This window comes from Rhinatrema bivittatum, chromosome 1 (assembly GCF_901001135.1).
Source record: "Rhinatrema bivittatum chromosome 1, aRhiBiv1.1, whole genome shotgun sequence".
In the NCBI taxonomy this organism is placed as follows: Eukaryota; Metazoa; Chordata; class Amphibia; order Gymnophiona; family Rhinatrematidae; genus Rhinatrema; species Rhinatrema bivittatum.
In genome coordinates, this window is record NC_042615.1 from 726761001 (window position 1) to 726788143 (window position 27143).

Below are 27143 nucleotides of genomic sequence, written 5' to 3' on the forward strand. Positions count from 1 at the left end.
CTCAAAATCTGGGATAACTGTCTCTCATCTATTAATACCCTTCTCAACAATCTTTACCTAGCCCTAAACACTTCTAAAACAGAGCTACTCGTCATATCCTCTAAACATAACATAATATCACGCCTCACCAGTGATCCCCTCATCCCCCCATCCCCTTCCTGCACACTATACGGGATCTCAGCGCCACTATTGACCAACAACTAAATCTGAAAGAACATATCAACACAACCTTAAAAGATGGTTTCTTCAAGCTATAGATTCTCAAAAAAATTAAACCCCTCCTTCAGGTCCACGACTTCCACACTGTCCTCCAAGCGATTATTTTTGTTAAAATGGACTACTGCAATTCCCTTCTCTTAGGCCTCCCTTTCATCACCATTAAACCCCTCCAAATGCTACAAAATGCAGCAGCTAGAATTCTCACCAACACTCGCAAGTCTGACTACATTACCCCCTATCCTCAAAGAACTCCATTGGCTCCCTATCTCCTCTCACATACTCTACAAAATATTCACCATTATCCACAAAATCCTACATGCTCACATCTACTGGCTCAACGACTCCCTCCGCTTCCTCTCTACTAACCGTCCCACTAGATCCGCCTATAAATGTTGCCTATTCACTCCCTCCCCGAAAACTACACATCTCTCTTCTGTTAAAGAACGAGCCCTATCCTTGGCAGGCCCGTCCCTCTGGAATTCCATGCCCCCCGATCTCCGCTTAGAGCCATGCTCTCAGAAATTTAAGACATGGCTTTTCAAACAGGCATACCCTGAATAGAGTCCATTCCCCCCCCCCCCTTTCCTTCTCCCTATTCCTCTTGCTTCCTCTTCCCCCTGAACCCCACCTTACTTCCGATCCTCATGCCCATTATTTCACTGTATTCATCATATTTTATATAGTTGTATTCGTCATATTTTATATAGTTTACTGTATTCATCTTATATTATATCATCCATTCTCTCTCATGTATTTCAGTTTCTTTTGCCTTTTTTACTAGATTCACCTTTTTATATTATTCATTTTTAGTCGTGTACTTTATTCCCCCTGTATTTCAGTATATTTTATGCCTTGAATTTCAGTATATTTTATGCCTTGTATCTCAGTATATTTTTGCCCCGTTTTTCAGTATTTTCTATGCCTTGTTACCCCTGTACCATCTAGCTGTTATTTATTAGTTAAGCCACTTTTTGTCTGAATCCTTTTCCCCTGTGTATTTTAGTACCCTTTTTCCCATGTTACTTTCCTCTAGCTTCCTTGTTCATATTAGTTTCTCCTATTATTCCATTTTACCCCTCCTCACTCCCCTTGTTCTTTGGTTCCTCTATCGTGCCCTTGTTTCCCCTACCCTTGTTCTCTGTAATACGTTAAGTTATCCGTAAACTGATATGATGTACCCACGAATACCGCTATGGAAAAGTTCTTAAATAAATAAAATAAATAAATAATGCTTTGTATTGCTCCATGGTGAGAACGCACCTTGAATACTGTGTACAGTTATGGTCACCGCATCTCAAAAAGGATATAGCTGCACTGGAGAAAGTGCAGAGAAGGGTGACGAAAATGATATGGGACATGGAACACCTGCCCTATGAGGAAAGGCTAAAGAAGTTAGGGCTGTTCAGTTTGGAGAAGAGACTACGGAGGGAGGATATGATAGTCTACAAAATCATAAAAGGACTTGAACAAGTTAATGTAAATCAGCTATTTACTCTATCAGATAATAGAAGGACTAAGGGGCACTCCATGAAGTTAGCAAGTAGCTCATTTAAAACAAATCGAAGTAAATTCTTTTTCATCCAGCGCATAGTGAAACTCTGGAATTCATTGCCAGAGGATGTGGTTTCAGCAGTTAGTATTACTGGGTTTAAAAAAGGCTTGGATAAGTTCCTAGAGGTTAATCCATAAACTGCTAAAACGGTAATTAATAAGCAATAGTAGCTTGTGATCTATCTAATGTTTGGGTACTTGCCAGGTACTTGTGGCTTGGATTGGCCAATGTTGGAAACAGGATACTGGGCTTGATGAACACTTGGTCTGACCAGTATGGCAAAACTTATTCTTATGTTAAGTTTTAATTATTTTTTTTAAGTTTAAATATCTTTATTGGTTATGGGAATTGTAATAAGGCTTTTTTTTGTATACATATACAAATGTTTTAGATATTGAAAGAAAAAGCAATGGATGGGAGAGGGCAGGAAGAGATGGTGCAAGTTGCATTTCTGGTCATTTCCTGAGGTTGCTACTTTAAATGGTATAGCAAATTTAAAATTGAATATAAATATATTTTAGGAAAATCCATAATTGACTGATGGTAAACTTAAAATAACCAACAGTTAGAAAGTGATAAAATGCAAAGGAAAATCTAGCCATTTATATGAAGAACATAGAAAACTTTTTGTATTGGTTGATAATCTGCTACCATGGTTCTATTAGAATCATTGGAGAGAAAAATTATAAGTAATTAGCTGATGGTACCATTGTACTTTTAATTTATTTAGTTATGTATTTAGGTTCTGATAACACTCAAGGTGGTGTACAAAAATTGCAAACACCAAAACATAAGAGCTACCAAATGTTTGTATATTATTATAATAAAGAAAATTGTTTACTCTGGTTATACATTCAACAGAATTTCTGAAAAGACTTCTTAAGCATTAAGGTTACTGATAACATTTATTCAGTTACCTTTTACATTTTCCTTCTTCAGTTACAATAAAAATTTGTTGCGTGAATGAAGGTCATGTGTAGGAGGGAATAATTTAGATGTAGTTACATACCACCTTAAAATTCAACTTCAGCTTGCTTTCCTGTAGGTAGATACTTGTGATAAAATGCATCTTTCTTTTATGCCAGGTGTAGAGATTTTCTCTTGACAATTTGATTGCGTTTTAAATTTCAGTTATAGTAAAAATTCCCTTCTATTCAAAGGACAGCTGTCTTGATATGTAATCTGTAAAATTAATAGTACGAGTTGTAAAAGGTCATCAGTATGCTTTTAACGAGTGCTCATTTTGTTATTGCTTTGAAAGGGGCTGCCAATATCAGGAAATACTGGAGTCGCTACTACCAGGGGTCTCAAGGAGTAATATTTGTACTAGACAGTGCCACCTCTGAAGATGATCTAGAAATTGCCAGGAATGAACTGCATTCAGCTCTTCAGCATCCACAGTTATGCACTTTGCCATTTTTAATACTGGCTCATCATCAAGACAAGCCAGCAGCTCGCTCAGTTCAAGAGGTGGGTTTTTTAATGGCACATGGTAAACGTATCTGCCCATGTTCATAAACTCTGATAACAATGGTATAAGCTAGAAAGAAACTGTTGCACATAGTTCGCACCACTTGTTCATCTGTAGCTATCTGATTTTAAAAAGGTAATTATGCTGCTTTCTCACTTCTTTTCATGCTTAAGGAAAAGGCATTTTGTTGAATAATACATTCGTAATGATTTGTTGAACCTATTCAATTTTCCCTGTTTGTGCAAGTGTTTGCCTGGGTTTTGAAGGTCCTTAATTAGTTGCCACCATGTTGTAGCTTGCAGGAGATTTTGTTTCCATCTTACTCACTGATCTCAGAATATATAAACTAGAGTATGGGGAATTTTTAAATCTTTTCCTGAAGCCAGGCAGTGTGAGGCATCTTTTGTCTGATTTGTCATTCCAGATTAATCACTAGATCAGAATTTTTAAATTAAACTCTGCATTAGAATTCACTTCCTTTTTAATATAGTTTGTCAGGATTCCCTATTCCCTAGAGTTTTTTGGTTGATAAGCAAGCTGAAATAACTATTATATATGTGGTGATGTCATCCAGTGGCACCAAATGAACTTGCCTCTCCTAGCTAGTAGAGCTTTGAGCTCTCCTGACATGTAGGGGAGTTCCCTTGCGGGCATTGTCTCATCATTCTCCTAACTCATTTTTTTGTCCGAGCACAGCATAGATGTGGTCTCTCTCCTACATTTTTTTTCTATAAAAAAATCAGTTTCTTTTTAAGTTGACTTGCTACCCCTGAAGCTCCACAACATATTTCAGTGCTACTGAAAAATAAAAATTAATGACAAAGTGTGGTCCTACCATATCCAGGCAGAAGAAGAAATCAACCTGCAGTGAGCAGTTTCAAGAGTTGTCTCTGTGGGAAGATCATGTGCCTCACTGATGGCCACAAATCATCATCAATGCCTTGGGACGAATCCCAACCGGAAGAATTGCTATGCCTCTGGGCTTCCCCATGCTCTCAGAGGGTCAGGATGCTTCAAATCAAGAAACTGCATAAATCTTTCTGGAGTTGCAGTACGTCTTCATCCCACAGTGCAGCCTACTCTGCCTCGCCTGGAAAGGAATTGAGCAGATGCTTCTCAAATACTCCTCAGTTTGCTCAGGCTGAAACCTTGCAGTTGGGTTCCATCATCTGCTCTGCATTGAAGGTGAAGCAGCATCAATTACTAAACCATTGCAGCCTGTATCAAAGAAGCATAAGCATCCTAAGAATGGTGCATCAGCAGCAGCACTGTCGATGTGGCCATTGGCACCAGCATAGGCGACATATGGTGCTTAAACTTGCTTGATGCAATTTCCACTTATGCCAGTGGCAAACGGTGCACAGAGACATTCAATGCATGGAACTCTGATGCACCGATGCACTCTGACTCCATGCAAGCCTGCAGCCTCCATACATAATCCCATCATACACAGTACAAGAACTCATGTTGCAGCTCCAATACAACTGATACAATATCATCAACCTGAGCCAAATTTCTAGACACACGTCTCTAAAGATCTATTAAAGCATGCCAAGGCATCCAAACACTCTATCCCATTGATGCATTTACCTCTACCTCACTTTATCAAGCTGCATTGCCAGCAAAGCTCTATACAGCCCATCCTAGATTGGCAGGAAAGAGGTTCACGATGCCCCTAGCACCACCAAAAACCAGGGCACTTACCCCACCCAGACTAGTGGCAGAAGAACTTTACCTGGAGACTGTAGACCCAGTGACCTATAGTAGTACCACTCACTTCTAATGGGCTGCATGACCTCATGCCAGAGCCTATCCAGACCTTGGAAGATGTTATGTCACCTACACCAGACTAGAGATCACAGTTGCTTTACCAAACTGCAGATCTGGTATGGAGTTTCTTTAATTCTCTGACCAAAGAGATGGATGTAACATTCCAGCCTCTCCTCTCCACTCTCGCTACAGCAATACCACCAACTGGTGACCCAATAAATTCATCAACATAAGATATGCCATACTGTATCAGACCAAGAGTCCATCAAGCCCAGCATCCTGTGTCAACAGCGGCCAATCCAAGTCGCAAGTACTCAAACATTAAGTAGATCCCAAGCCACAATTCCTTATTGATATCAGTTTATGGTCTTTTCCTCTAGGAACTTATCCAAACCTTATTTAAACCCAGTTACACTAACTGTTAACCACATCCTCTGGCAATGAATTCCTGAGCTTAACTATGCGTTAAGTGAAAAGGAATTTTCTCTGATTTGTTTTAAATGAGCTACTTGCTAACTTCATGGAGTGCCCCCTAGGCCTATTATCTGAGAGAGTAAGTAACCGATTTACATTTACCTGTTCAAGTCCTTTCATGATTTTGTAGACCTCTTTCATATCCCCCCCTCAGCCATCTCTTTAGCCTTTTATCATAAGGGAGCCGTTCCATGCCCGTTATCATTTTGGTCACTCTTCTCTGCACTTTCTCTAGTGCAACTATATCTCTTTTGAGATGTGGCGACTAGAATTACACACAGCATTCAAGGTGCACTCTCACCATGGAGCGATACAGAAGCATTATGACATCCTCCGTTTTATTTGCCATTCCCGTCCTAATGATTCCTAACATTCTGTTTGCTTTTTTGACCACCACAGCACTCTGAGCTGACAATTTCAATGCATTACCCACTATGACACCTAAATCTCTTTCCTGGGTGGTAAATCCTAAGATGGAACCTAATATCATATAACTACAGCAAGAGTTATTTTTCTTTATATGCTTCACATTGCACGTGTCCACATTAATTTTCAGCTGCCACTTGGAAGCCCAGTCTTCCAGTTTAATAAGGTGGTCCTGCAATTCATCACAATCCTCTTGAGATGTAACTACTCTGCATAATTTTGTGTCATGCGCAAATTATCACCTCAATCGTACCCCTTTTCAGATTATTTATAAGTATATTAAAAAGCACCAGTCCAAGTACAGATGCATGAGGCATTCCACTGTTAACCTTTTTCCATTGTGAATATAGACAATTTAATCCTACTCTTTGTTTCCTGTCTTTTTAACCAATTTGCAATCCAAAAAAGGACATTGCCTCCTATCCCATGACTTTTTAGTTTTCTTAGAAGCCTCTTATGCGGGACTTTGTTGAACACCTTCTGAAAATCCTAATACACTACATCTACTGGTTAATCTTTGTCCACATGTTTATTCATCCCTTCAAAAAATGTAGATTTGTAAAGCAAGACTTCTCTCTGGTAAATCCATGCTGGCTGTGTCCCATTAAACCATGTCTGTCTAAATGTTTTGTGATGTTATTCTTTATAAGAATTTCTACAATTTTTCACAGCACTGAAGTCAGGCTCACTGGTCTATAGTTTCCTGGATCACCCCTGGAGCCCTTTTTATATATTGGGGTTGCATTCGCCACCTTTCAGTCTTCAGGTACAATGGATGATTTTAATGATAGGTTATAAATTAATTCTAATGGGTCTGAAATTTCATTTTTTAATTCTTTAAGATCCATGGGTGTATACCATCCAGTCCAGGTCTTTTACTACTCTTCAGTTGGTCAGTCTGGCCTACTTCATCTTCCAAGCTCACCATGATTTGTTTCAGTTCATCTAAAGATGCACCCTTGAAAACTGTCTCTGGAATGGGTATCTTCAGTAAACCCAGAAGCAAAGAATTTTTTTTAGTCTTTCCATGATGGCTTTATCTTCCCTAAGTGCCCCTTTAACCCCTCAATCATCTAACTGTGCAACTGACTCCCTCGCAGGTTTTCTGCGTCAGATATATTTAAAAACGTTTTTATTATGAGTTTTTTGCTTCTACGGCCTACTTCTTTTCAAATTATTTCTTGGCCTGTCTTATCAATGTCTTACATTTAACTTGCCAGTGCTTATGCTTTATCCTGTTTTCTTTTGATGGATACTTCTTCCAGTTTTTGAATGAAGATCTTTTGGCTAAAATAGCCTCTTTCTCCTCACTTTTTAACTATGCCCGTATTTTTTTGGCCTTCCTTGCACCTTTCTTAATGTGGGGAATACCTCTGGACTGTGCTTGTAAGATGGTATTTTTTAAGAATGTCCACACCTGCTCCACACTCTTAACCTTTGTAGCTGCACCTTTCAGTTTTCTGTTTCTCATTTTATCAGTTTCCCTTTTGAAAGTTTAGTGCTAGAGCCATGGATTTACTTCCAATCATTAATTCAAATTTGATCATGTTATGATCACTATTGCCAGGCGGCCCCACCACTGTTACCTCTCTTACCAAATCCTGCGCTCCATTGAGAATTAGATCTAAAATTCCTCCCTCTCACTGGTTCCTGAACCAGTTGCTCCTTAAAACTGTCATTTATTCCAACTAGTAATTTTGCTTCTAGCATGTCCCGATGTTACACTTACCAGTCAATATTGGAGTAATTGAAATCTCTCATTGTTACTGCACTACCAATTTGGTTAGCTTCCTAATTTATCTTAGCATTTTACTGTCTGTCTCATCATTTTGGACAGGTGGATAGTAGTATACTCATATCACTATACGCTTCCCCAACACACAAAGGGATTTCTACCCATAAAGATTCGATTGTGCATTTAGTCTCTTGCAGGATCTTTATCTTGTTGGACTCTACCATCAAGGAGATAATGCACCACTCTGCCACAAGTTTCTCCTCTCTATCATTGTGATATATTTTGTACCCTGGTATAGCATTATCGTATAGGTTATTCTCCTTCCACCATGTCTCTGAAATGCCAATTATGTCTGTCATCATTCACTGCTATACACTCTAACTCTCTCATCTTACTTCTTAGACTTCTGGCATTGGCATTCAAACATTTCAAAGTGTGTTTTTTGTTTGTATTAACATTCTGTTTTTCATTTGACAGGGATAATTTGGAATCTTTTAGCTCAGGTGATTCTTTACTTATAGGCACATGGACTTCTTTTCCTTTCATTGGAGCCTCTCTGTTGGGATGCCCTAACTTTACTGCTTCGTTAGTATCCTTTGAACATACCTCCTTCTAAACCATGTGCTGCTGAACGATTGTCAGCTACTCTATGAGCAAAACCTAAAGAGGGTTAGGGCTGTTCAGCTTGGAGAAGAGACAGCTGAGGGGGGATATGACAGAAGTCTATAAAATCATGAGTGGAATAGAATGGGTAAATGTGAAGGAGAAATTACTACTTACATGATGATTTTATTTTCCTTAGTGTAGACAGATGGACTTCGGACCAGTAGGTTATGCATCCGTGCCAATAGAGATGGAACATGCTGATGTCATAGTATTTATACTCTTGCAGTGACCCCAGCCTGCCAGTATTCTCTTCAAAAGCAACTATGGACAACTAGCAAAAACCCTAACGCTAATGCTTCATTAGTAAGCTTCGAAGATACCTTCCTCCGAAAAATGCCCTGCTGATCAACAGTTGGCTTTCTCCTTTATAAAGGAGATAGAGTAGCTTTTAAACTAAATTAAAGGTTAGTGCCAGCAGGCAGCCTGGTTCCCACCTTGGTTAAGGTGGAGCACATCCTTTTGGAAAAGACTCCCACTTCTTCAAAAGGTTCCCTAGTTCCTTACAAAACTGAATTCCTCTTCCTTGTACCATCGTCTCATCCATCCATTGAAACTCCAAAGCTCTGCCTGCCTCTAGGGATCTGCATGTGGAACAGGGAGCATTTCAGAGAATGCTTCCCTGGAGGTTCTGGATTTCAGCTTTTTACCTAAGAGCCTAAATTTAGCTTCCAGAACCTCCCTTCCACATTTTCCTATCTCATTGGTGCCCACATGTACCACAACAGCCGGCTCCACCCCAGCATGTCTAAAATCCTATCTAGATGACGCATGAAGTCCACCACCTTCACACCAGGTAGGCATGTTACAAAGTGATCCTCACGCCCACCAGCCACCCAGCTGTCTCAATTCCTAATAATCGAATCACCAATTATTACGGCTGACCTAACCTTCCCTCCTGGACAGTAGCCCTGGGAGACATATCTTCAGTGCGAGAGGACAATGCATCACCTGAAGAGCAGGTCCTTGCTCCAGGATCGTTTCCTGCTGCACCAGTTTGCTGGCCTCCAACGCAGCACCAGGGCTACCAGACTGGAGTTAGTACTTGGTTACTGTGTCCCTGCAGTAACCAAGTACTAACCAAGTACTAACTCATCTATATACCTCTCTTATTTGCCTCAGCTCCTCCAGATCTGCCACTCTACCCTCCAGAATTTGGACTCATTCTCTGAGAAACAGGAGTTCTGTGCACCAGGTGCACACGTACAATTTCTCACCGGCAGGTAAAAATTCATACATGTGACACTTAATGCATATGACTGGAAGGCCCCCTCTCTTGCTGATAGACTGCTGCCTTCATCTTTATTTTGTTCAGTTCCTAGTTAAGTTTAGGTTCTTATGGGAGTAGGAATGCATACAGTTAGGGTCCTTTAAAATTATTAATGTATTCACTAATTATCTCGTAGTGACCTACAAGGGGATTGTGAGGACTGGCGTAGTAAAAGCCCCTGGGCTGGAGCAGTTAGCATGCTGACTCTAGAACTCTGACTTCTAGGCACTTTGGATTGCCACTTTCTGGTATGGCTGCAAAGCTTGACCATGAGCTCTCTGACACAGTTCTTGCAGGATCTAGCCCTTGGCACTCCTCCAGCTCAGTTGCCTTCTTTGTGGGCTCATGCCCCCTCAGGATCTGCTTTGTCATGTATCAGGTTGTCGCTTTTCAGGCTCCATGACATGGACTCCCACTGCCGGCTTGTGCTGCAGGCAGGTGCATCCCTCAGCTGCTGGGCTCCCTCTGGGTCCTCTGCAGTGGCTTTTTCAGCTCCCAGGCATGAAAATTCCCCTTTGTAAGGGAGGCAAGAAGAGCATTGTTTGCATCCAGGATCTTTTTAAGCTTATTCCAGCACAGCTGGCTCTTTCTGAAGCTCTCCTGATATTGCCTTTCTCCTTCCTGCAGCTGCTTCTGGCCTTTTTGGAGGATCCGCATCAATGGTTGCAGACTCTCTTCAGTCACGCTTTCAGATGGCTACATTCTGGTGCTGCTCTCTCTTTTTTTTTTTTTTTCTTCTCTCAGCGCCTGAGCTTACTGTGTTTCTCCGAAAATAAAACAGGTCTAATATTATTTTTAGCTCCGAAAAAAAGGTTAGGGCTTATTTTCGGGGGATGTCTTATTTTTTTCTATGAACCTTTCGGTTTGGCCTTCGTTATCGGCCCGCCGCGGGAAATTTCGTCGGGCCGATTTTATTTTGGCTGCCCCCCCCCCAAAATGGTATTCAAAACCCGCCCCCAACCCTTCCAGTTTAATTACAATGGGGTTGTAAAAAAAAAAAAAAACCCCAAACCCACCCCAACCCTTCAAATTTAATTAATTGCAACCCCCCCAAAACTTACCAAAATTGCTCCTACCATGTGACAGGGGCCGACCAATGGCACCGATATCCCCTGTCACATGGTAAGCGCAAAGGGCTATCGGCGCCATTTTGATTAGTGGCAGTCGATGGCCTGAGAGGGGGAGATCGCTCCTGGGACCCTGCTGGACCAGCAGGGACTTTCAGTAAGGCTTGGGGGGGGGACGGGGGGATTGGGCAAGTCTTGGGGTGCAACCTCGCGTCCACCTATAACTAGGGCTTATTTTTTGAGTAGGGCTTATATTTCAAGCCCACTCCAAAAATCCTGAAAACTTAAGCTAGGGCTTATTTTCGGGGAAACACAGTATTAGGGCCAGGCCCAGTGCACATACAGTGATCCCATCAGTCTGTAGGGGGATCATGTCCTGTTTCAGCCCCATGCACAAATGGCTTTTTTGTTCTGCTACACTTGTTTTTTCAAAAGGGAAAAGTAAAACACAAACCTGCCTCACCAGCTCTTACTATACCTTTGATATACAGGTCCTAATTTTGGACAGAGCTCATCTCTTTAATCCGCATAAAAGCTAAACCTTCTTTCCATGCCCCACCACCAGCCTTTTCTTATATAATTTCTCTTTATTAATTCAAACAGCAAACACAACTTCACAATTACTGTTTACCTTTGTAGCCTTCTTCACAACACAACTTCCCAGAGCGGTTCAGGAGCTCCTACTCCTGGATGGATGGGATCTCTCTATCCCAGCTGGGCTTATATTCTTATTTCCCCTCTCACTGATCATACCTTCTGAGCTCCTCCTGCCCAGCAGGGTGCTGCCCATGAAGTATTCTCCCTTTAGGGAATTTAAGGTGGACCAGGCACCTAGTCTGGTCCTACACAGGTTTATAGGGAAAATAGGGGCACTTTCTCACAAGGATGATTAAACTCTTGATAAGGCCGGAGGCAATCCTGAGTTTGTTAAAAGTTTGATTAAAAGACAAACACACAAACTCCTGGTTTTTGCCTGCCTTCTGACTAGCTATTTAATACACACACCCAAACACTCTAAAAGAATATACCCTAATAGTTTACTTCTCCCCAAAACTTTTAAGTTCTAAAATTTCCCCAAGCAGTACTTACTGATTCTCTTCACTCACCAGCAAGGTGTTCCTCTCCTCTCAGTGTTCCAATAGGAGTGAACCCATCAGAACCTTTGCTCAGGAATTTTTCATCTTCTTGTCGTGGATTCAATCCGGTCGGAGATGTTAGCCTGGGTGCTTCTCCTCTGAGTGAACTGGAAGCCCTTTCTGGTTTTCCCTCTTTGTCATTGGGAGTCCTGGGTAAGCAAACCTTATACCATTAGGGTCAGATGAAGACTATAGCAGCATAATACCCTCTGATCCTTTTCCAAACCCTCCAGACTACACCTCGCCACCAGGAAACCTGCCTTGTTCTAAGTTTGTGAAAAAGATGGGTACTGCACTGGGCATCTATCTCTGGAAAAACAAAGTCTCCTGTTCTCAGTTCTTTGGTCCTTTTCTAATACTGGACACTCCAGCTGAACCAGCATCCTTTACATTTTACAGCATTCTCAGTGCTCTACAAATGAGAATGTGGGAAACTCCCATTTAGGACACACTAACCACTAGAAAGTTAGTTCTCATATTCAGAGTTCAAGAATCACCAGGCTTTGGTATCATCCAGCTGCCTCACCAATCTGCAGTAGGTAAATCTGCTACAAAGAAAGCAAAAACGACAGACATTCACTCAATTTCTCCTGCAAAAGACCACAAACGTCTAGATTGTACTGCACATTGGAATTATATATCTTTGCAAACTTACCTGCTTGCATTACGATATGTCAGTTTTACATGGTGTGGTACATGCATGACTGCATTCAAAAGTTGAAGCCTTTCTTATCTGCATGGAGCAAAGGAATTGCTATCGACAACCACTTCTAGGTGTGGAAGAGGGCATCCATCATCTCCGATCAGTATATGAATCATTTGATTACTTTTCATATACTTCATCCATCTTTATTGGGGCTAGACATATGGGTCCTTTTCAGCCACTGTGCGGCATGGCTAGTTAGCTGTATAAACATATCCGGCTAACTAGCAGGGGTATTCATGCCGCTAAATATACTCTGCTATTTTAAAGTTAGCCAGTTATGTCTAACCGGCTAACTTTAGGACAGCTGTGTGGCCCGACCAGAGTTAGCCACATAGGTTGAGTGGCTAACTCCTATTGTAGTTAGCCATATGCATAACTTATATGGCTAACTCTGCTCTGCTCAGAAACACCTTCCGTCGCCCCCGGAATGCCTCTGCCTTATGCAGCTAGAATTTAGCTACATATGGCAATGAATATTGCCACATTGCCATTTAGAGGGGTAACTTTTCAGTTACCCGTCAAATGGCTTCTGAACTTTGGCTTTGTAGTGTGGCTTCGAGCGAGTAGCATCTGTGAGGATGTCTACGAAAAACTAGTGTACCTCCCCTGCTTAGAGGACATTCTTTTTACTGAAAATTTCCGTGAGACAGTTATCCAGATTAAGGACTAGAATGTGGCAGAGCAATGATTCTCGACAGCTCCTGTACAGGATACCATAGCCCATTGTTGGTTTTTGTTTTTTTTTAATTTTATTTTTTTTTAATTTTAACATAGTTACAAAGCAATTGCAGAAAAAAAACATCTAAGATCAATATTTTAAGGAAAACAAACTGCTAATAATTAGACCACAAATTCTTAAGATGGGGATAGTTCCATAAGAAGAGCACATAATAGGGAAGAGTAGCCTTAACATGCATATACTACCATATAAATTTCTTAAGTTATAGGACTCATTAGGGGAAGAGGATGGAAGCAACCTTTTACGAGAATCAAGAAATGTTTTAAGTTCAGGAAGAAAAAATATATAGCAATCATTATTATATTTTACTATACATTTACAAGGATACCTTAATTGAAAGGTTGCTCCAAGAGATTGGGTCTCCTGACGTAAAGTCAGGAAACCTTTTCTCCTCTCTTGTGTGGCTTTAGCCAGGTCAGGAAAAATTTGAACAAACTGACCCCTGAAATTTACCCCATATACTGAAAATCTTATACATTACGAAGCCCAGATCTTGTTCACAAATAAATAACTAGCAACGTTGCTCTTTCAATAATCTCAGTAGTAGAAGATTCCAGGAACTCTGTTAGATTTTCCAAATCAAAAAGGTGCTGTGCCACATTCTCTCTTGTATGTGAGAAAGGTAGAAAATATACTTTATTAAGTAAAGGAATATTTTCTGAAAGAATATGGAGTATCTCAGTCATGTATTTCCTAACAGTATTATGTGGCTGTTCAACAATTAGTCTTGGAAAGTTCAAGAGCCTTAAATTCAAACATCTTTGATGATTTTCCACAAACTCAACTTTCCTATTCAAAATCAGATGATCCTAGACTAATGTTGCTTGCAGATTTTGAACAGATTTCACATGGTCCCCTAAATTTTGAATCCTGTTAGTGTGATCTATCAATTGGGAGTTATGTTCCATAGACAGAGTGTCCATTTTAGAAGAGATCTGCTTAATCTGAGAGGAGCACTCTTGAAAGCTGGGCCACCAGTTCCCACAGAGTGTCTAGAGTTACCACGGCCGGCTTGGGGAGAGATGGCAATACACACTTGGGTAGCAAAGATGAAACCATTGGTGGTGGTTCATTCAAAGTGGAAATCAAAGTGGGCTCACCTCCACTGACAGGGCTGCTTGAGCGATAGCAGAGTTGTCAGAGCAGCTCACTCTCCCCACTGTTAGTGCCATAGTGTTGTTATTTGTAAGGGTTTTGGGTGGATCCCTGGACCTGTGGCAGATGACCATGCCCACGGGGGGAAGTCCCGTGAGGGGCCACAGGTCAGGCTCAGCGTTGGAGACACACACACACACACTAGTTCTTTTATTATACAGGAATGGTGAACCACCAGAGGTGGCAGTAGTGAGGTGGAAAGTAGCCTAGTTGGGTTTGTAGTCCCTCAGGCTCTGGAACAGCGATCCCACAATGGCTGTGCTATAATAGAGAGAACTGATATTGTGAGTAGTAGCAGGATATGCAGAGTTCAGGAATAGAGCCTCGTTGGTAATGTACTCATGCAGCGGTCTCTCAGTGTGGAGCACAGGAGCTGGGGTAAAGGCAGGCCCTCGAGGAGCGAGTACCTGGTTCCAGGGAATAGCTCTGAGAGATAGAGATGGTAACTCACAGATGTTATAGGCAGCGGTGTCTTCTTGGCAGAAGTAGAGTCCAAGTAGCGAGTCCAGGAACATGGGCCCTCAAGGAGCAAGTACCGGTTCAGACTGTGACCTGAAAGATAAGAAAGAGAGAGAGGCCCCCGAGGAGCGGGTACCCCAAATAGAGTAGGTCCGAAGGAGGCAGAGTTGCAAGGTACGGAGAGCGAATCCCATCAGTTAGGAAACCTTTGCTAACTCGATTAGCTAGCAATCGCATAGACCTTTTGTATCCTGGATGCATGACGTCATCACAGGAGGACGCCCCTGAGGTTCGAGTCACTGAAGGTACTCGAAGTGGCGCGCGCGCGCCCTAAGGCAGCAGAACAGCATGGTGGAAGGCAGCGCCCAAGCCGGTCCGGGGACGCCGGAGAGGAGAGAAGGCAGACGCTGCAGCAGCCAAGCGTTCGTCAACCACAGGAGGAGTCGCTAGAGAGGTAAGGAGGGCGGAGTGGAGACGTCGGGCAGTGACGGTCATAACAGTACCCCCCTTCAAAGGGCAGTCTCCTCTTTGGGTACCAATCTTCGGTTTAGAAGGATGTGCAAGATGAAATTGATGGAGCATCTCTTTGTCAAGATGTTGGCCTGAGGCTCCTAAGAGTTTTCTTCGGGGTCGAAACCTTCCCATGATAGAAGGTATTCAAGTGCATTGCCTCGTCTTCGGACATCAAGTATCTCTTCAACCTTGAATTCTAGATAGTCTTCTGCGTTGATAACAGGTGGTACCTGAGTCTTGGAAGTAAATTCGCTGAGAATAAGTAGTTTTAAGAGTGAAATGTGGAAAGCATTATGGATGTTGAGCCCAGGTGGTAGCTTCAGACTATAGGTGATGTTGCCAAGACATCAGAGGATTGGAAATGGTCCAGAGTAGCGAGGAGCGAACCGAGTGGAGGGTAGCTTCAGTCTGAGGTGTTTGGTAGATAAGCAGACTTTATCTCCAGGTTTGAAGACTGGCGCTTGTGAATGGTGAACGTCATTGTACTTCTTAGCACGATCACTCGCTTTATTCAGCATGTCCTTTGTCTGAACCCACAAGTTATGGATTTCATCAGCAGTAGCTTGAGCTGCTGGGGACGTCACTGAGAGCTTCAGTGGAAGTAGCGGTGTTGGAGAATGTCCATATACCACTTCAAAAGGTGGTGATCCAGTTGATGTTGCTGGATGAGAGTTGATGGTGAATTCAGCCCATGGTAGCAGTTTGGCCCAGTTATTCTGACGGGAACTGACGTAGGCACGAATGAACTGCTTCAAAGTTCTATTCATCCGTTCTGTTTGGCCATTTGATTGCGGATGGTAGGCTGAAGTGTAGTAGAGAGATGTCAAATAACTTGCACAAGGCCCTCCAGAATCGTGCCGTGAATTGTGAACCACAGTCAGAGACAATGTGACTAGGTAGGCCGAGAAGGCGAAATATGTGTGATATGAAGAGCTTCGCAAGCTCCAAGGCCGAGGGTAAGCCAGGAAGTGCTACGAAGTGGGCCATCTTGCTGAAGTGATCAACTGTTACCCAGATGGTATTCATTCCTCCGGAAGGAGGTAAATCGACTACAAAATCAGTAGCGATGTGTGACCAGGGCTGTTCGGAACTGGCAGAGGTTGCAGCAGACCCCCCACGGTTGACCAGAAGTGGGTTTGTTCTTGGCCCAATTTGTACAGGATGCCACATAGGAATAGGTAGCCTTCTTGATCGTAGGCCACCAATACAACTTCTGTATTTTGAGCAGGGTACGGCGTTGATCAGGATGGCCAGCCAGCTTGGAATCATGCGCCCAAAAGAGCACCTTCTTCCCGAGGTGTTTTGGAACGATGATATTACCAGCGGGCACAGAATGGGTAGTCACCAAGATGACTTTCTTCGAATCAATTATGTGCTGAGGTTCTTCGGGCACATCCTCCGAGAGAAAGGAGCATGACAAGGTGTCTGCTCTGGTATTTCTGTCTCCGGGGCGATACTTAAGCACAAAGTCGAAACGATTAAAAAATAAGGACCATCTGGCTTGTCTGTGGTTAAGGCGTTGTGCATGGCGGAGATACTCTAGATTTTTGTGGTCCATGAATACGGTTATTTGATGTTGAGCGCCTTTGAGCCAAGGCCGCCATTACTCGAATGCAAGCTTTATTTCCAAGAGCTCTTTATCGCCGATCCCATAGTTCTTCTCGGCCTGGGAGACTCGTCGTGAGAAGAAGGAACAGGGACGTAAGGCTTTCGAGTCTCCTGTCTGGCTCAATATGGCCCCCACGCCGACATCTGGAGCATCAACTTCAACGATAAAGGGCTTGTTGGGGGTCAGGATGCTGTAAGCATGGTTCCGTGGAGAAGGCAGACTCCAGATTCTCGAACAGGGAAATGGCCTCCGCAGACCATTTTGAAGCGTTGGCACCCTTGTGGGTCATAGCGGTCAAGGGTACTGTTAAAGAAGAGTAGTTCTTTATGAAGCTTCTATAGTAGTTGGTGAACCCCAGGAATCTTCTCAGGGCCTTCAGGCTGGTAGGTTGGGACCAATTTTTGATACTCTCAAGTTTGTGAGAATCCATCTGGAAGCCTTCTTTAGAAACACTATAGCCGAGGAAAGGCACTGAGTCTTTGTGGAATTCGCACTTAGAAAGTTTGGCGTAAAGCCGGTGTTCACTGAGTCGGCGGAGTACTTGTTTGACATCTTCAATGTGAGTGGTCAGGTCCTGGGAGAAGATTAGGATATCATCCAGGTAGACCACAACACTCTTGTACAGCAGATCCCGCAAGATGCCACTCATCATGTTCTGAAATATGGCGGGTGCGTTGCACAGGCCAAAGGGCATCACTAAGTACTCGAAGTGGCCGTCTCGAGTGTTGAAGGCTGTTTTCCATTCGTCGCCACTACGAATGCGAACTAAGTTGTAGGCCCCCTTCAGGTCGAGTTTTGAAAATATTTTGGCCCTTTGAAGCCAGTCAAACAGCTCCGAGATTAAAGGCAAGGGGTAGCGGTCTTTAATCGTGATCTCGTTCAGACCTCGGTAATAGATACATGGACATAGGGTACCATCCTTCTTCCCTACAAAGAAAAAGCCTGTGCCGGCTGGAGACTTCGATAGTCTGATAAACCCCTTCTGAAGGTTCTCTTCAATGTATTCGGACATTGCCTTGTTCTCAATTGCTGAGAGGGGATAGACATGTCCTTTAGGAGGTTCAGTATTGGGTTTCAGTCTTATGGCACAGTCATAGGACCTATGCGGAGGAAGAATGTCAGCCGCTTCTTTGGAGAACACATCCCCATAGGATGCGTATTGGGGCGGCAGTCCTGGCATTGCCGGAGTCGTAGGCATGCAGATGACAGGAGCAATCTCCTTAAGGCACCTTCCATGACACTCTGGTCCCCAGAGGGAGAGTTCCAAGGATGCCCAGTCAAATTGGGGTTGGTGCGCTTGCAACCAGGGTAATTCCAGGACGATACGGTGCATGGCCTTTTCCAACACAAAGAAGGGAAGCAATTCTGTATGGAGAGCTCCGATGCGGAGAGTCACTGGTACGGTTTGGCAAGTCACGTCGCCCGGTAAGGGTTCTCCATGGATGGAGGATAGAAGTAGCGGAACTTTCAAACTGACGAGGGGAATCTTCAGGTGTTCCACTAAACGTCGGAGAATAAAGTTGCCTCCTACCCCAGAATCCACCAGGGCAAGAGTTTGAACCGTGGACGGTCCGCAGGTCAAGGAGACTGGGAGAGAGATTGGAGGAGAGGGCATGAGGCCTAAGAACAGTCCTCCTGCAGGATTTAGGCCCATCCATTTCCCGGACGAATAGGGCATGTAGGGACATTGTAGCTGGACTGACCACAGTACATGCAAAGACCGCACCTCTTCCGAAGTCTTCTCTCCTTGGAAGTCAAATGCCCGTGACCAAGTTGCATTGGTTCATCTTCACTGGCAGCAGGAATTACTGGAGCCATCCGAGGTGCAGGTTTAGCACTAGCCTGTTTCAACCCAGGTATTCTGTTAGGCCGGAGCTCCTTCACCTTGTCACGAAGCTGGTGATCGATCCGAGTGGCCAAAGCCACTAGTTTGTCCAGCGAGTCAGGTGTTTCGTGAGTGGCCAGCTCGTCTTTTAAACGGGTATCCAGGCCTCTGAAGGAAAGGGTCTTCAGGCATTTAGGGTCCCAGCAGAGTTCTGTAGCAAGAGTTTTAAACTCTATCGTAAAATTAGCCAGTGGTCTTTTGCCTTGCTTCAGGTCCACCAAAGCAGAGCTGGCAACAGTAACTCGAGCAGGATCATCGAAAACGGATTTAAATAAGTCCAGAAATCCATCTATGTCCTGCAATATAGGATCCTTGCATTCCCACAGTGTAGATACCCAAGACAAGGCCCTTCCATCCAGATAAGAAAGGATGTAGGTAGTCTTGGAAAAGCTGTAGGGAACTGAGAAGGCTGTAGAGCAAAATGCATGCAGCACTGGTTTAAAAAGCCCCTGGTCTTCTGAATCTCTCCCGAGAAACAAACTGGAGCCGCCAGTGGTACAGCAGTTTTTTTTGAAAGTTACCTCCTGTAACTAACCTTTATTGCTGGAAGCAGTGCCTTGGGTCTTAACGCTGAAGTGAGTTTCTCCAAAGCGTCTTGCTGCTCCGAAATGCACAGGGCCAGGCCCAGTATGGCCTGCAGGGCAATGAGCTGTGCCGGATCCATGGAGTTAGCAATCTTATTATTTGTAAGGGTTTTGGGTGGATCCTTGGACCTGTGGCAGATGACCACGCCTACGGGGGGAAGTCCCATGAAGGGCCACAGGTCAGGCTCAGCGTTGGAGACACACACACACTAGTTTTTTATTATACAGGAATAGTGAACCACCAGAGGTGGCAGTAGTGAGCTGGGATAGTAGCCCGGTTGGGCTTGTAGTCCCTCAGGCTCTGGAACAGCGATCCCATAATGGCTGTGCTGTAATAGAGAGAACTGATATCGTGAGTAGTAGCAGGATATGCAGAGTTCAGGAATAGAGCCTCGTTGTTAATGTACTCATGCAGCAGTCTCTTAGTGTGGAGCACAGGAGCTGGAGTAAAGGCAGGCCCTCGAGGAGCGAGTACCTGGTTCCAGGGAATAGCTCTGAGAGATAGAGATGGTAACTCACAGATGTTATAGGCAGCGGTGTCTTCCTGGCAGAAGTAGAGTCCAAGTAGCGAGTCCAGGAACATGGGCACTCAAGGAGCGAGTACCGGTTTTAGATTGCGACCTGAAAGATAAGAGAGAGAGAGGCCTCCTAGGAGCAGGTACCCCAAATAGGGTAGGTCCGAAGGAGGCAGAGTTGCAAGGTACGGAGAGCGAATCCCATCCGCTAGGAAACCTTTGCTAACTCGATTAGCTAGCAATCGCCTAGGCCTATTTTATCCTGGATGCATGACGTCATCACAGGGGGACGCCCCTGAGGTTCGCGCCCTGAAGGTACTTGAAGCAGGGCCGCGCTGCACGCGCCCTAAGGCAGCTGAACAGCATGGCGGAAGGCAGCGCCCAAGCCGGTCCGGGGACACTGGAGAGGACGGCAGGCAGATGCCGTGGCAGCCAAATGTCCGTCAACCGCAGGAGTCACCAGAGAGGTAAGGAGGGTGGAGTGGAGACGTCGGGCAGCGACAGTCGTAACACATAGTTCCAGCCACACTCTCCATGGCATCTCCCTATACCACAGCCCTCAGGTAATCTACTCCCATGGCTATGAGTATCGAATTTGGAGGAGAAAGGGTGGAATGTGAAAGTGGTAGCCTTAACTCGGGGGACTCAAAGATATTTCCCCAGACAATACGGAGGCTCCTCTTTCAAACCCGTCAGTGGGAATCGCACTCCCCTGATGAAGAGTAGCTAGTAGCGAGCTCCTTGATAGTATGTTTGCTGGGGGGAAGAGGTAGTACCGAGGGAAACACCCATACTCTGCCCTTACTTTTCGGGAGCATATCGAGGATCCATGACTGTCGTGGCCAGAAAACCACAAGAAAACTGAAACAGTAAGCAGGTAGCTCAGGAGATGCTACTCGCATGCTGCCATTTTGACTCTGCCTTACGTTGTTGCTTTTTATCCATACAGACAACCATATTTTAATAGGAGGGTTTACTGTTCTTTTCAAAAGTACCATTTACACCCTCTTTTGGCTCAGTGTAAACAGTCACTTCTGGAAGAAAAGAAGATCGGTAAACACCAAGGAATTTATTAATATTTCATAGTAAAAAGCCCGACTCAGGCAGAGTTTCGCTCTGTTGAGCTGCTTTAGGGGCTGTTGAATAATGAAACACTGCCTGTATACAGCACCTCATGCAGATGTAAGGTCCTTATATTGCATATATTGTACTAAATAATTCTGTTTATTTATTTATTTTATTTTTAGATTTTTTATATACCGGTGTTCCTGTATGAAATTTAAGCAAGTTTTTGAAAAAGCCAGAGATGGTCCATTAGATGTCCATACAAATTCCTTGCTATGAGACTTAGATTCCTGCAAAAAAGCATCCTGCAACTACTGCAAGCCAACCAGAGCCTAGTTTTTGATCCCTCCAGAAAATGTTTCCAACTCTTCCAGTAGGGGGAAGAATCCCAACATTTCATTGAGTGGCATCAGATCTCACCATGCACCATGGGTCCTTCAAATTGTTCAATCTGGTTGCGTTTTAACCCAGCTTCCATCCCTCCTTCATTGTTTGGTGCACCATTTACTGCAACTTCGACTGGAAGCCCAGTCACTTCTTCAGCAATGAGCGATAGAACCAATTCCACTGTCTCAGTATGCATTGGGGTTCCATTCTCAATACTTTATTTTCCAGAAGAAAACGGGAGGAATGTAGCCCATTATGAACTTGAGATGCCTAAACAAAAATATACTCTGAGAGAAATTCAAAATGAATTCCCTCAGCATGGTTCTACCTTGTATATAACAGGATGAATGGATATGTGCCTTGGATCTGAAAGATGCATACATTTCCATAACAATCCACTTTTCGCATTGGGTGCTACCTCCATTTCTAGGTGGATTCTTCCCACTACCAGTACAAAGTACTCTAATTTTGCCTCTTGTCAACCCTGAGGGTCTTTATGAAATGCCTTATGATAGTGGTAGCTCATCTCCATCACCAGGAAAAACAAAACTTCCATACCTGGATGATTGTTTCATCATAGTAAACTCAAGGGACAAAGTGCTACATTCTCTGGGCTCAACCATAGCTCTGCTGCTATGCTTAGGTTTTCTGATCAACTTTGAGAAGTCAAGAATGAAGCCTACTCAAAGTCTCGGATTCATCGGGGCTGGCATACGCTCCATACAAGAAAAAGCATTCCTGTCTTCTGACTGAGCAAACATCTCTAATTTTTTCACCACAGTTACCTGGCAAAAATAATAAAATGCATCTACAAACATGCACTGTACGTTAATCAAGACCTTCTTTTTATGAAACCTACCCCTGCTGATGAAAATGTCATTTTTCGTGTTCTTCCCTATTCATCTGCTAGTAGATATATCTGTTCCCTGATTCATCGCCATTGACCTTGTCTTCAACCTCATTCTACATTTCAAAAACATCTGCACTTCGCTTTCAATTCCACACAGAACCTATGTGATATGCTAATATCTTTGGATCTAAGAAGCCCAGCTCCCCTCACCAACTCTGTGCCCTCCGGCCACTCCCCATGTGACTGCTGCAAGACATGTTTACTATAACTAACCATTTTCCAATTTACATATCCATCTTTCAAGATACCCCACCAGTTAAACTTTGCAAATGACTGCTCGACTAGAGGCGTAATTAACATCATTCAATGCCCGTGTCCTTTTCTCTATATTGGGAAGACCGTACGGAGCATTCACACAGGCATTTATGAACATTGCTCATCCCTTTATCTAAACCATGAGAATGCATCATTAGTCAAATACTGGCAGGAGGCCCAACATGTGATACATAACTTACGTTTTTTCATTGTGGAGGTGTGTTCACCCTCTCTCAATGGGGGGAATTTCTCATGTTTCTTGACTCAGTGAACAACATTGGATTCACAATTTAAACACCATTTCACTGCAGGGTTTGAACTCCCACATAGACTTGTCTGTGTTCTTCTAAAAACATTTTCAATGATACTGTATAATAACGCCAATTATTCCTTTTTTAATTCCCTTTCAACCTGCTATCTTCTCACTTGTCTGCAAAGCGATGCCTAGGGGGTTCTTGGTCATATGGCAGTGACCATCCATGTGGTTCTGCTGACTTATCTTCACATGCACTACATCCAATGGGGATTACATACCCAGAGGGATTAACTAATTCAACCGCTGTTGTCTCCAGTCCAGATCACAATGACTATGAAATGAGAGTTGTGGTGGTGGTGGTAGTGATTACAAACGAGTTCTCCAGGAAGGAGCCCTTCTTTGATCACTCCCCTATAAAGTAATTCTGGTGACAGATGTCTCCACCAAAGGGTAGGGAGTGCATATTGGAACCCTTCAAATACCAAGCCTCTGGACTCTTCAAAAGAGGCACTATCAAGTCAATATTCTAGTGCCAAAAGCAATCAGATACACTCAATCAACTTGTGTTCATCTTCTTCAAGGGAAGAGCTTCCTGATTCAAACCGACAACCAGATTTCCATGTCTTATGTTGACGAGCAAGGAGAAAAGGAATCATGATCTCTCTGCAAAGAGAGACCATTTCTCAAAAGGGATAGAGACAGGATGGAGGTGGTCCAGAGAAAGGGTGACCAAAATGGTAGAAGGTCTCCGTTAAATGACTTAGGAGGAGAGGCTAAAAGATGTAAATATGTATACCCTGGAAGAGAGGAGGTGCAGGGGAGATACGTTAAAGACCTTCAGATACCTGAAAGTTTTTAATGATGCACAAACTTCGAACCTTTTCCATTGAAACGGAATCAGTAGAACTAGAGTTCATGAAATGAAACTTCAGGGGGATGACTCAGAACCAAGGTCAGGAAATATTACTTCATGGAGCGGGTGGTGGATGCCTGGAATGCCCTTCAGGGGAAGGTGGTGTAGACAAAAACAGAATTCAAAGTGGCATGGTATAAACACTGGATCCCTAAGGCTAAAGGACAGAAATGAAGAAAAGAGTGTATGGGGGTAACCCGCTCGGTGCAACAGTTACTACCCTTATCAGAAACATGGGGATTACTATCCTTAACAAATAAGCCTTCATACTTTGGATGCCACTGCAAAACCACTATCCACTTTGACTAGCGAAGGAGGAATTGGATTTAGACGGCAACCACATGGGCCCTGTTTTTTACAGTATGGGTATGTTGATATGCAGAGATAAGGAAATAAGCACAGGACTGCTTCTACAGCCAAGTCCAAAAGCAAAAAAAGTCAGCATTACCAGAATTTTCAGGAAGGTAATAATTTTTTTATGGGTTTGACAGTTTCTTGGTTTTTGATTGTAAATATTACAACCCTTATAAAGATTGGGGGGTAACTGCATGGACTACCCTTAAGAGGAACCTTGGTGTCACCTCCACGGTGCAATAAATATTACCATAAAAGCTTGCTGGGCAGACTGGATGGAACCATTTGGTCCTTTTCTGCCATCACTACTATGTTACTATGTAAAAATCTGGCATTACATGGAGACTAATCAAGCTTCTCTTCAGGCCACTTCTCTTTCAGGTATTTCCAACAAACTGGTGTTAGCAAAGTGTTTCAACCTTACAAGTGAACTCTACAGCAGTCATTGGCCAATGAATTCTTCAGCTTTTGGGTGTACCATTAGTAGACCTATTTACGTCACAGTAAAACAGAAACTTAAATCAGTTTTGCTCAGTTCTACTAAATTACAGGAGGACCTTGCAAGACTGGAAGATTGGGCATCCAAATGGCAGATGAAATTTAATGTGGACAAGTGCAAGGTGTTGCATATAGGGAAAAATAACCCTTGCTGTAGTTACACGATGTTAGGTTCCATATTAGGAGCTACCACCCAGGAAAAAGATCTAGGCATCATAGTGGATAATACTTTAAAATCGTCGGCTCAGTGTGCCGCAGCAGTCAAAAAAGCAAATAGAATGTTAGGAATTATTAGGAAGGGAATGGTTAATAGAACGGAAAATGTCACAATGCCTCTGTATCGCTCCATGGTGAGACCGCACCTTGAATACTTTGTACAATTCTGGTCGCCGCATCTCAAAAAAGATATAGTTGTGATGGAGAAGGTACAGAGAAGGGTAACCAAAATGATAAAGGGGATGGAACAGCTCCCCTATGAGGAAAGGCTGAAGAGGTTAGGGCTGTTCAGCTTGGAGAAGAGACGGCTGAGGGGGATATGATAGAGGTCTTTAAGATCATGAGAGGTCTTGAACGAGTAGATGTGACCCGGTTATTTACACTTTTGAATAATAGAAGGACTAGGGGGCATTCCATGAAGTTAGCAAGTAACACATTTAAGACTAATCGGAGAAAATTCATTTTCACTCAACGCATAATAAAGCTCTGGAATTTGTTGCCAGAGGAGGTGGTTAGTGCAGTTAGTGTAGCTGGGTTCAAAAAAGGTTTGGACAAGTTCTTGGAGGAGAAGTCCATTAATGGCTATTAATCAATTATACTTAGGGAATAGCCACTGCTATTAATTGCATCAGTATACATCAACCAACCTCTTCCCTTCAATAATAATTCTCCAACACACACCAATACAAGGGAACACTTGTGCTATGGTGTTGCTTATGTACGGTGGCTCTATTGAAGGACAACCAATTGATGGGTGTCCTTTTCTTTCGCCCCGTCTATTATTCTTTATTATCCAAGTTTTGTGAAACCATTTTCCTTTCAATTTTTCTTCTTCTTAAACTATTTTCCTAAAAAACCCCTTATCTCCCCGCTTTCTGAGGCGACCCGCTGCTTATATATAAATACTTATCAAGGCATCCGTCTCAACTTCTTCTCACGGGTTCGCGTCTGCTTGCCCGACATGGGCCATGTTTCGGCACGTTTCATGTTCCTAGGGACTTTCTATAAACAAATAAAGGCACAGCAATGGGGGCCACCATGGCCCTGACCTGGCAAACCTGTACATGTCAGCATTTGAAAAGAAATGGGTGTACACAGCCCGTTTATACATACGTGGAAGAATGGAAGAGGTTCATTGATGATATTTTTTTCATCTCGCGAGGAGGTGAAGAAAAACTGAATGAATTCATAAGATGGTTAAATAGCTGTAATCCACACCTGCGGTTCACCAGTCAACATCATCATCAGACCATCGCTTTTTTGGATATTCAGATCTCATTGACAGATGCAGGATTCCACTTCACTATTTTTAGAAAACCCACAGATCGCAGCACATTACTTCATTATTCTTCATTTCATCCCAATCATCTTAGAGACAACTTACCAGTAGGACAATTTTTACGTTTAAGGAGGTTATGCTCTACAACAGCAGAATATAAGATACAGTCAAAAGATATGACCAACAGGTTTCTGCAAAGAGGGTACCCGCCAGCAGTAGTGAGGAGAACATACAAAAGGGCTAGATGGGCCAACAGAGATTTACTCCTGGAACCTAAAACTCAACAAAGGAATGAAAGGATGGTGTGTGTGTTACCATATACACCACAAACACAACTGTTGAAAAAGAGTATCCTAAGACATTGGGCTATTTTGCAGATTCATCCAGAGTTTCAGGAGAAACCCATGTTTGCCCTGACTAAGGCCAGAAACCTAAAGGATCTCGTAGTTCACTCTAATTTGTTACCCCCAAGAGTAGAGCATATCGATCAACAGGGCAACCATAAGAAATGTGGAAAATGCAGTGCATGCAGTTTTGTTTACGAAGGTACATCACTCAATATACCAGGGAGAAAATCTTTTCGATTTCAACAAACATATAATTGTGAGTCAACAAAAGTTATTTATGCACTCTGGTGTTCATGCCCTAAAATTTATATAGGGAAGACTATGAGAAAACTTAAGAACAGAATCCAGGAGCATGTGAGCCGCCTCAGACATCAAGTGGAAGGGGCGCCTCTCACCGACCATTGGCTAGAATTAGGCCATCCACCAGAAGATTTCCAAGTAGCAGTCATTTACCAGCTACAGACACATCCAAGAGGTGGAGATTTGAATCTAAAACTTTTACAAATGGAACAGAAATTCATTTACACTTGGAACACCACTACCCCCAATGGACTTAACCGTGAGATAGATTGGACAGTTTTCTCCTAAAAAACTGTTACAATCGACCGCAAAAATGAGGACAGTATTGATTTTCCTCAAGAGACAAAACATCAATAGAGAGGTGTGGTCGTGTATCCCAAAAAATTACTAAGCCTGTCAATAGAAAATTTATTCC

The 27143-nt window shown here is 43.1% G+C and overlaps 1 protein-coding gene across 15 annotated transcripts in view; it reads left to right on the forward strand.

Annotated features, from left to right (window-relative positions):
- Positions 1–27143, forward strand: part of ARL15 (ADP ribosylation factor like GTPase 15) — a 1022750-nt gene that overhangs the window by 511686 nt on the left and 483921 nt on the right. For all 15 annotated transcript variants that reach the window (XM_029577371.1, XM_029577444.1, XM_029577362.1 and 12 more), the window contains one exon: positions 3033–3241. In XM_029577371.1, the coding sequence (XP_029433231.1) occupies positions 3033–3241 (209 nt within the window). The remainder of the gene's footprint in view (positions 1–3032; positions 3242–27143) is intronic.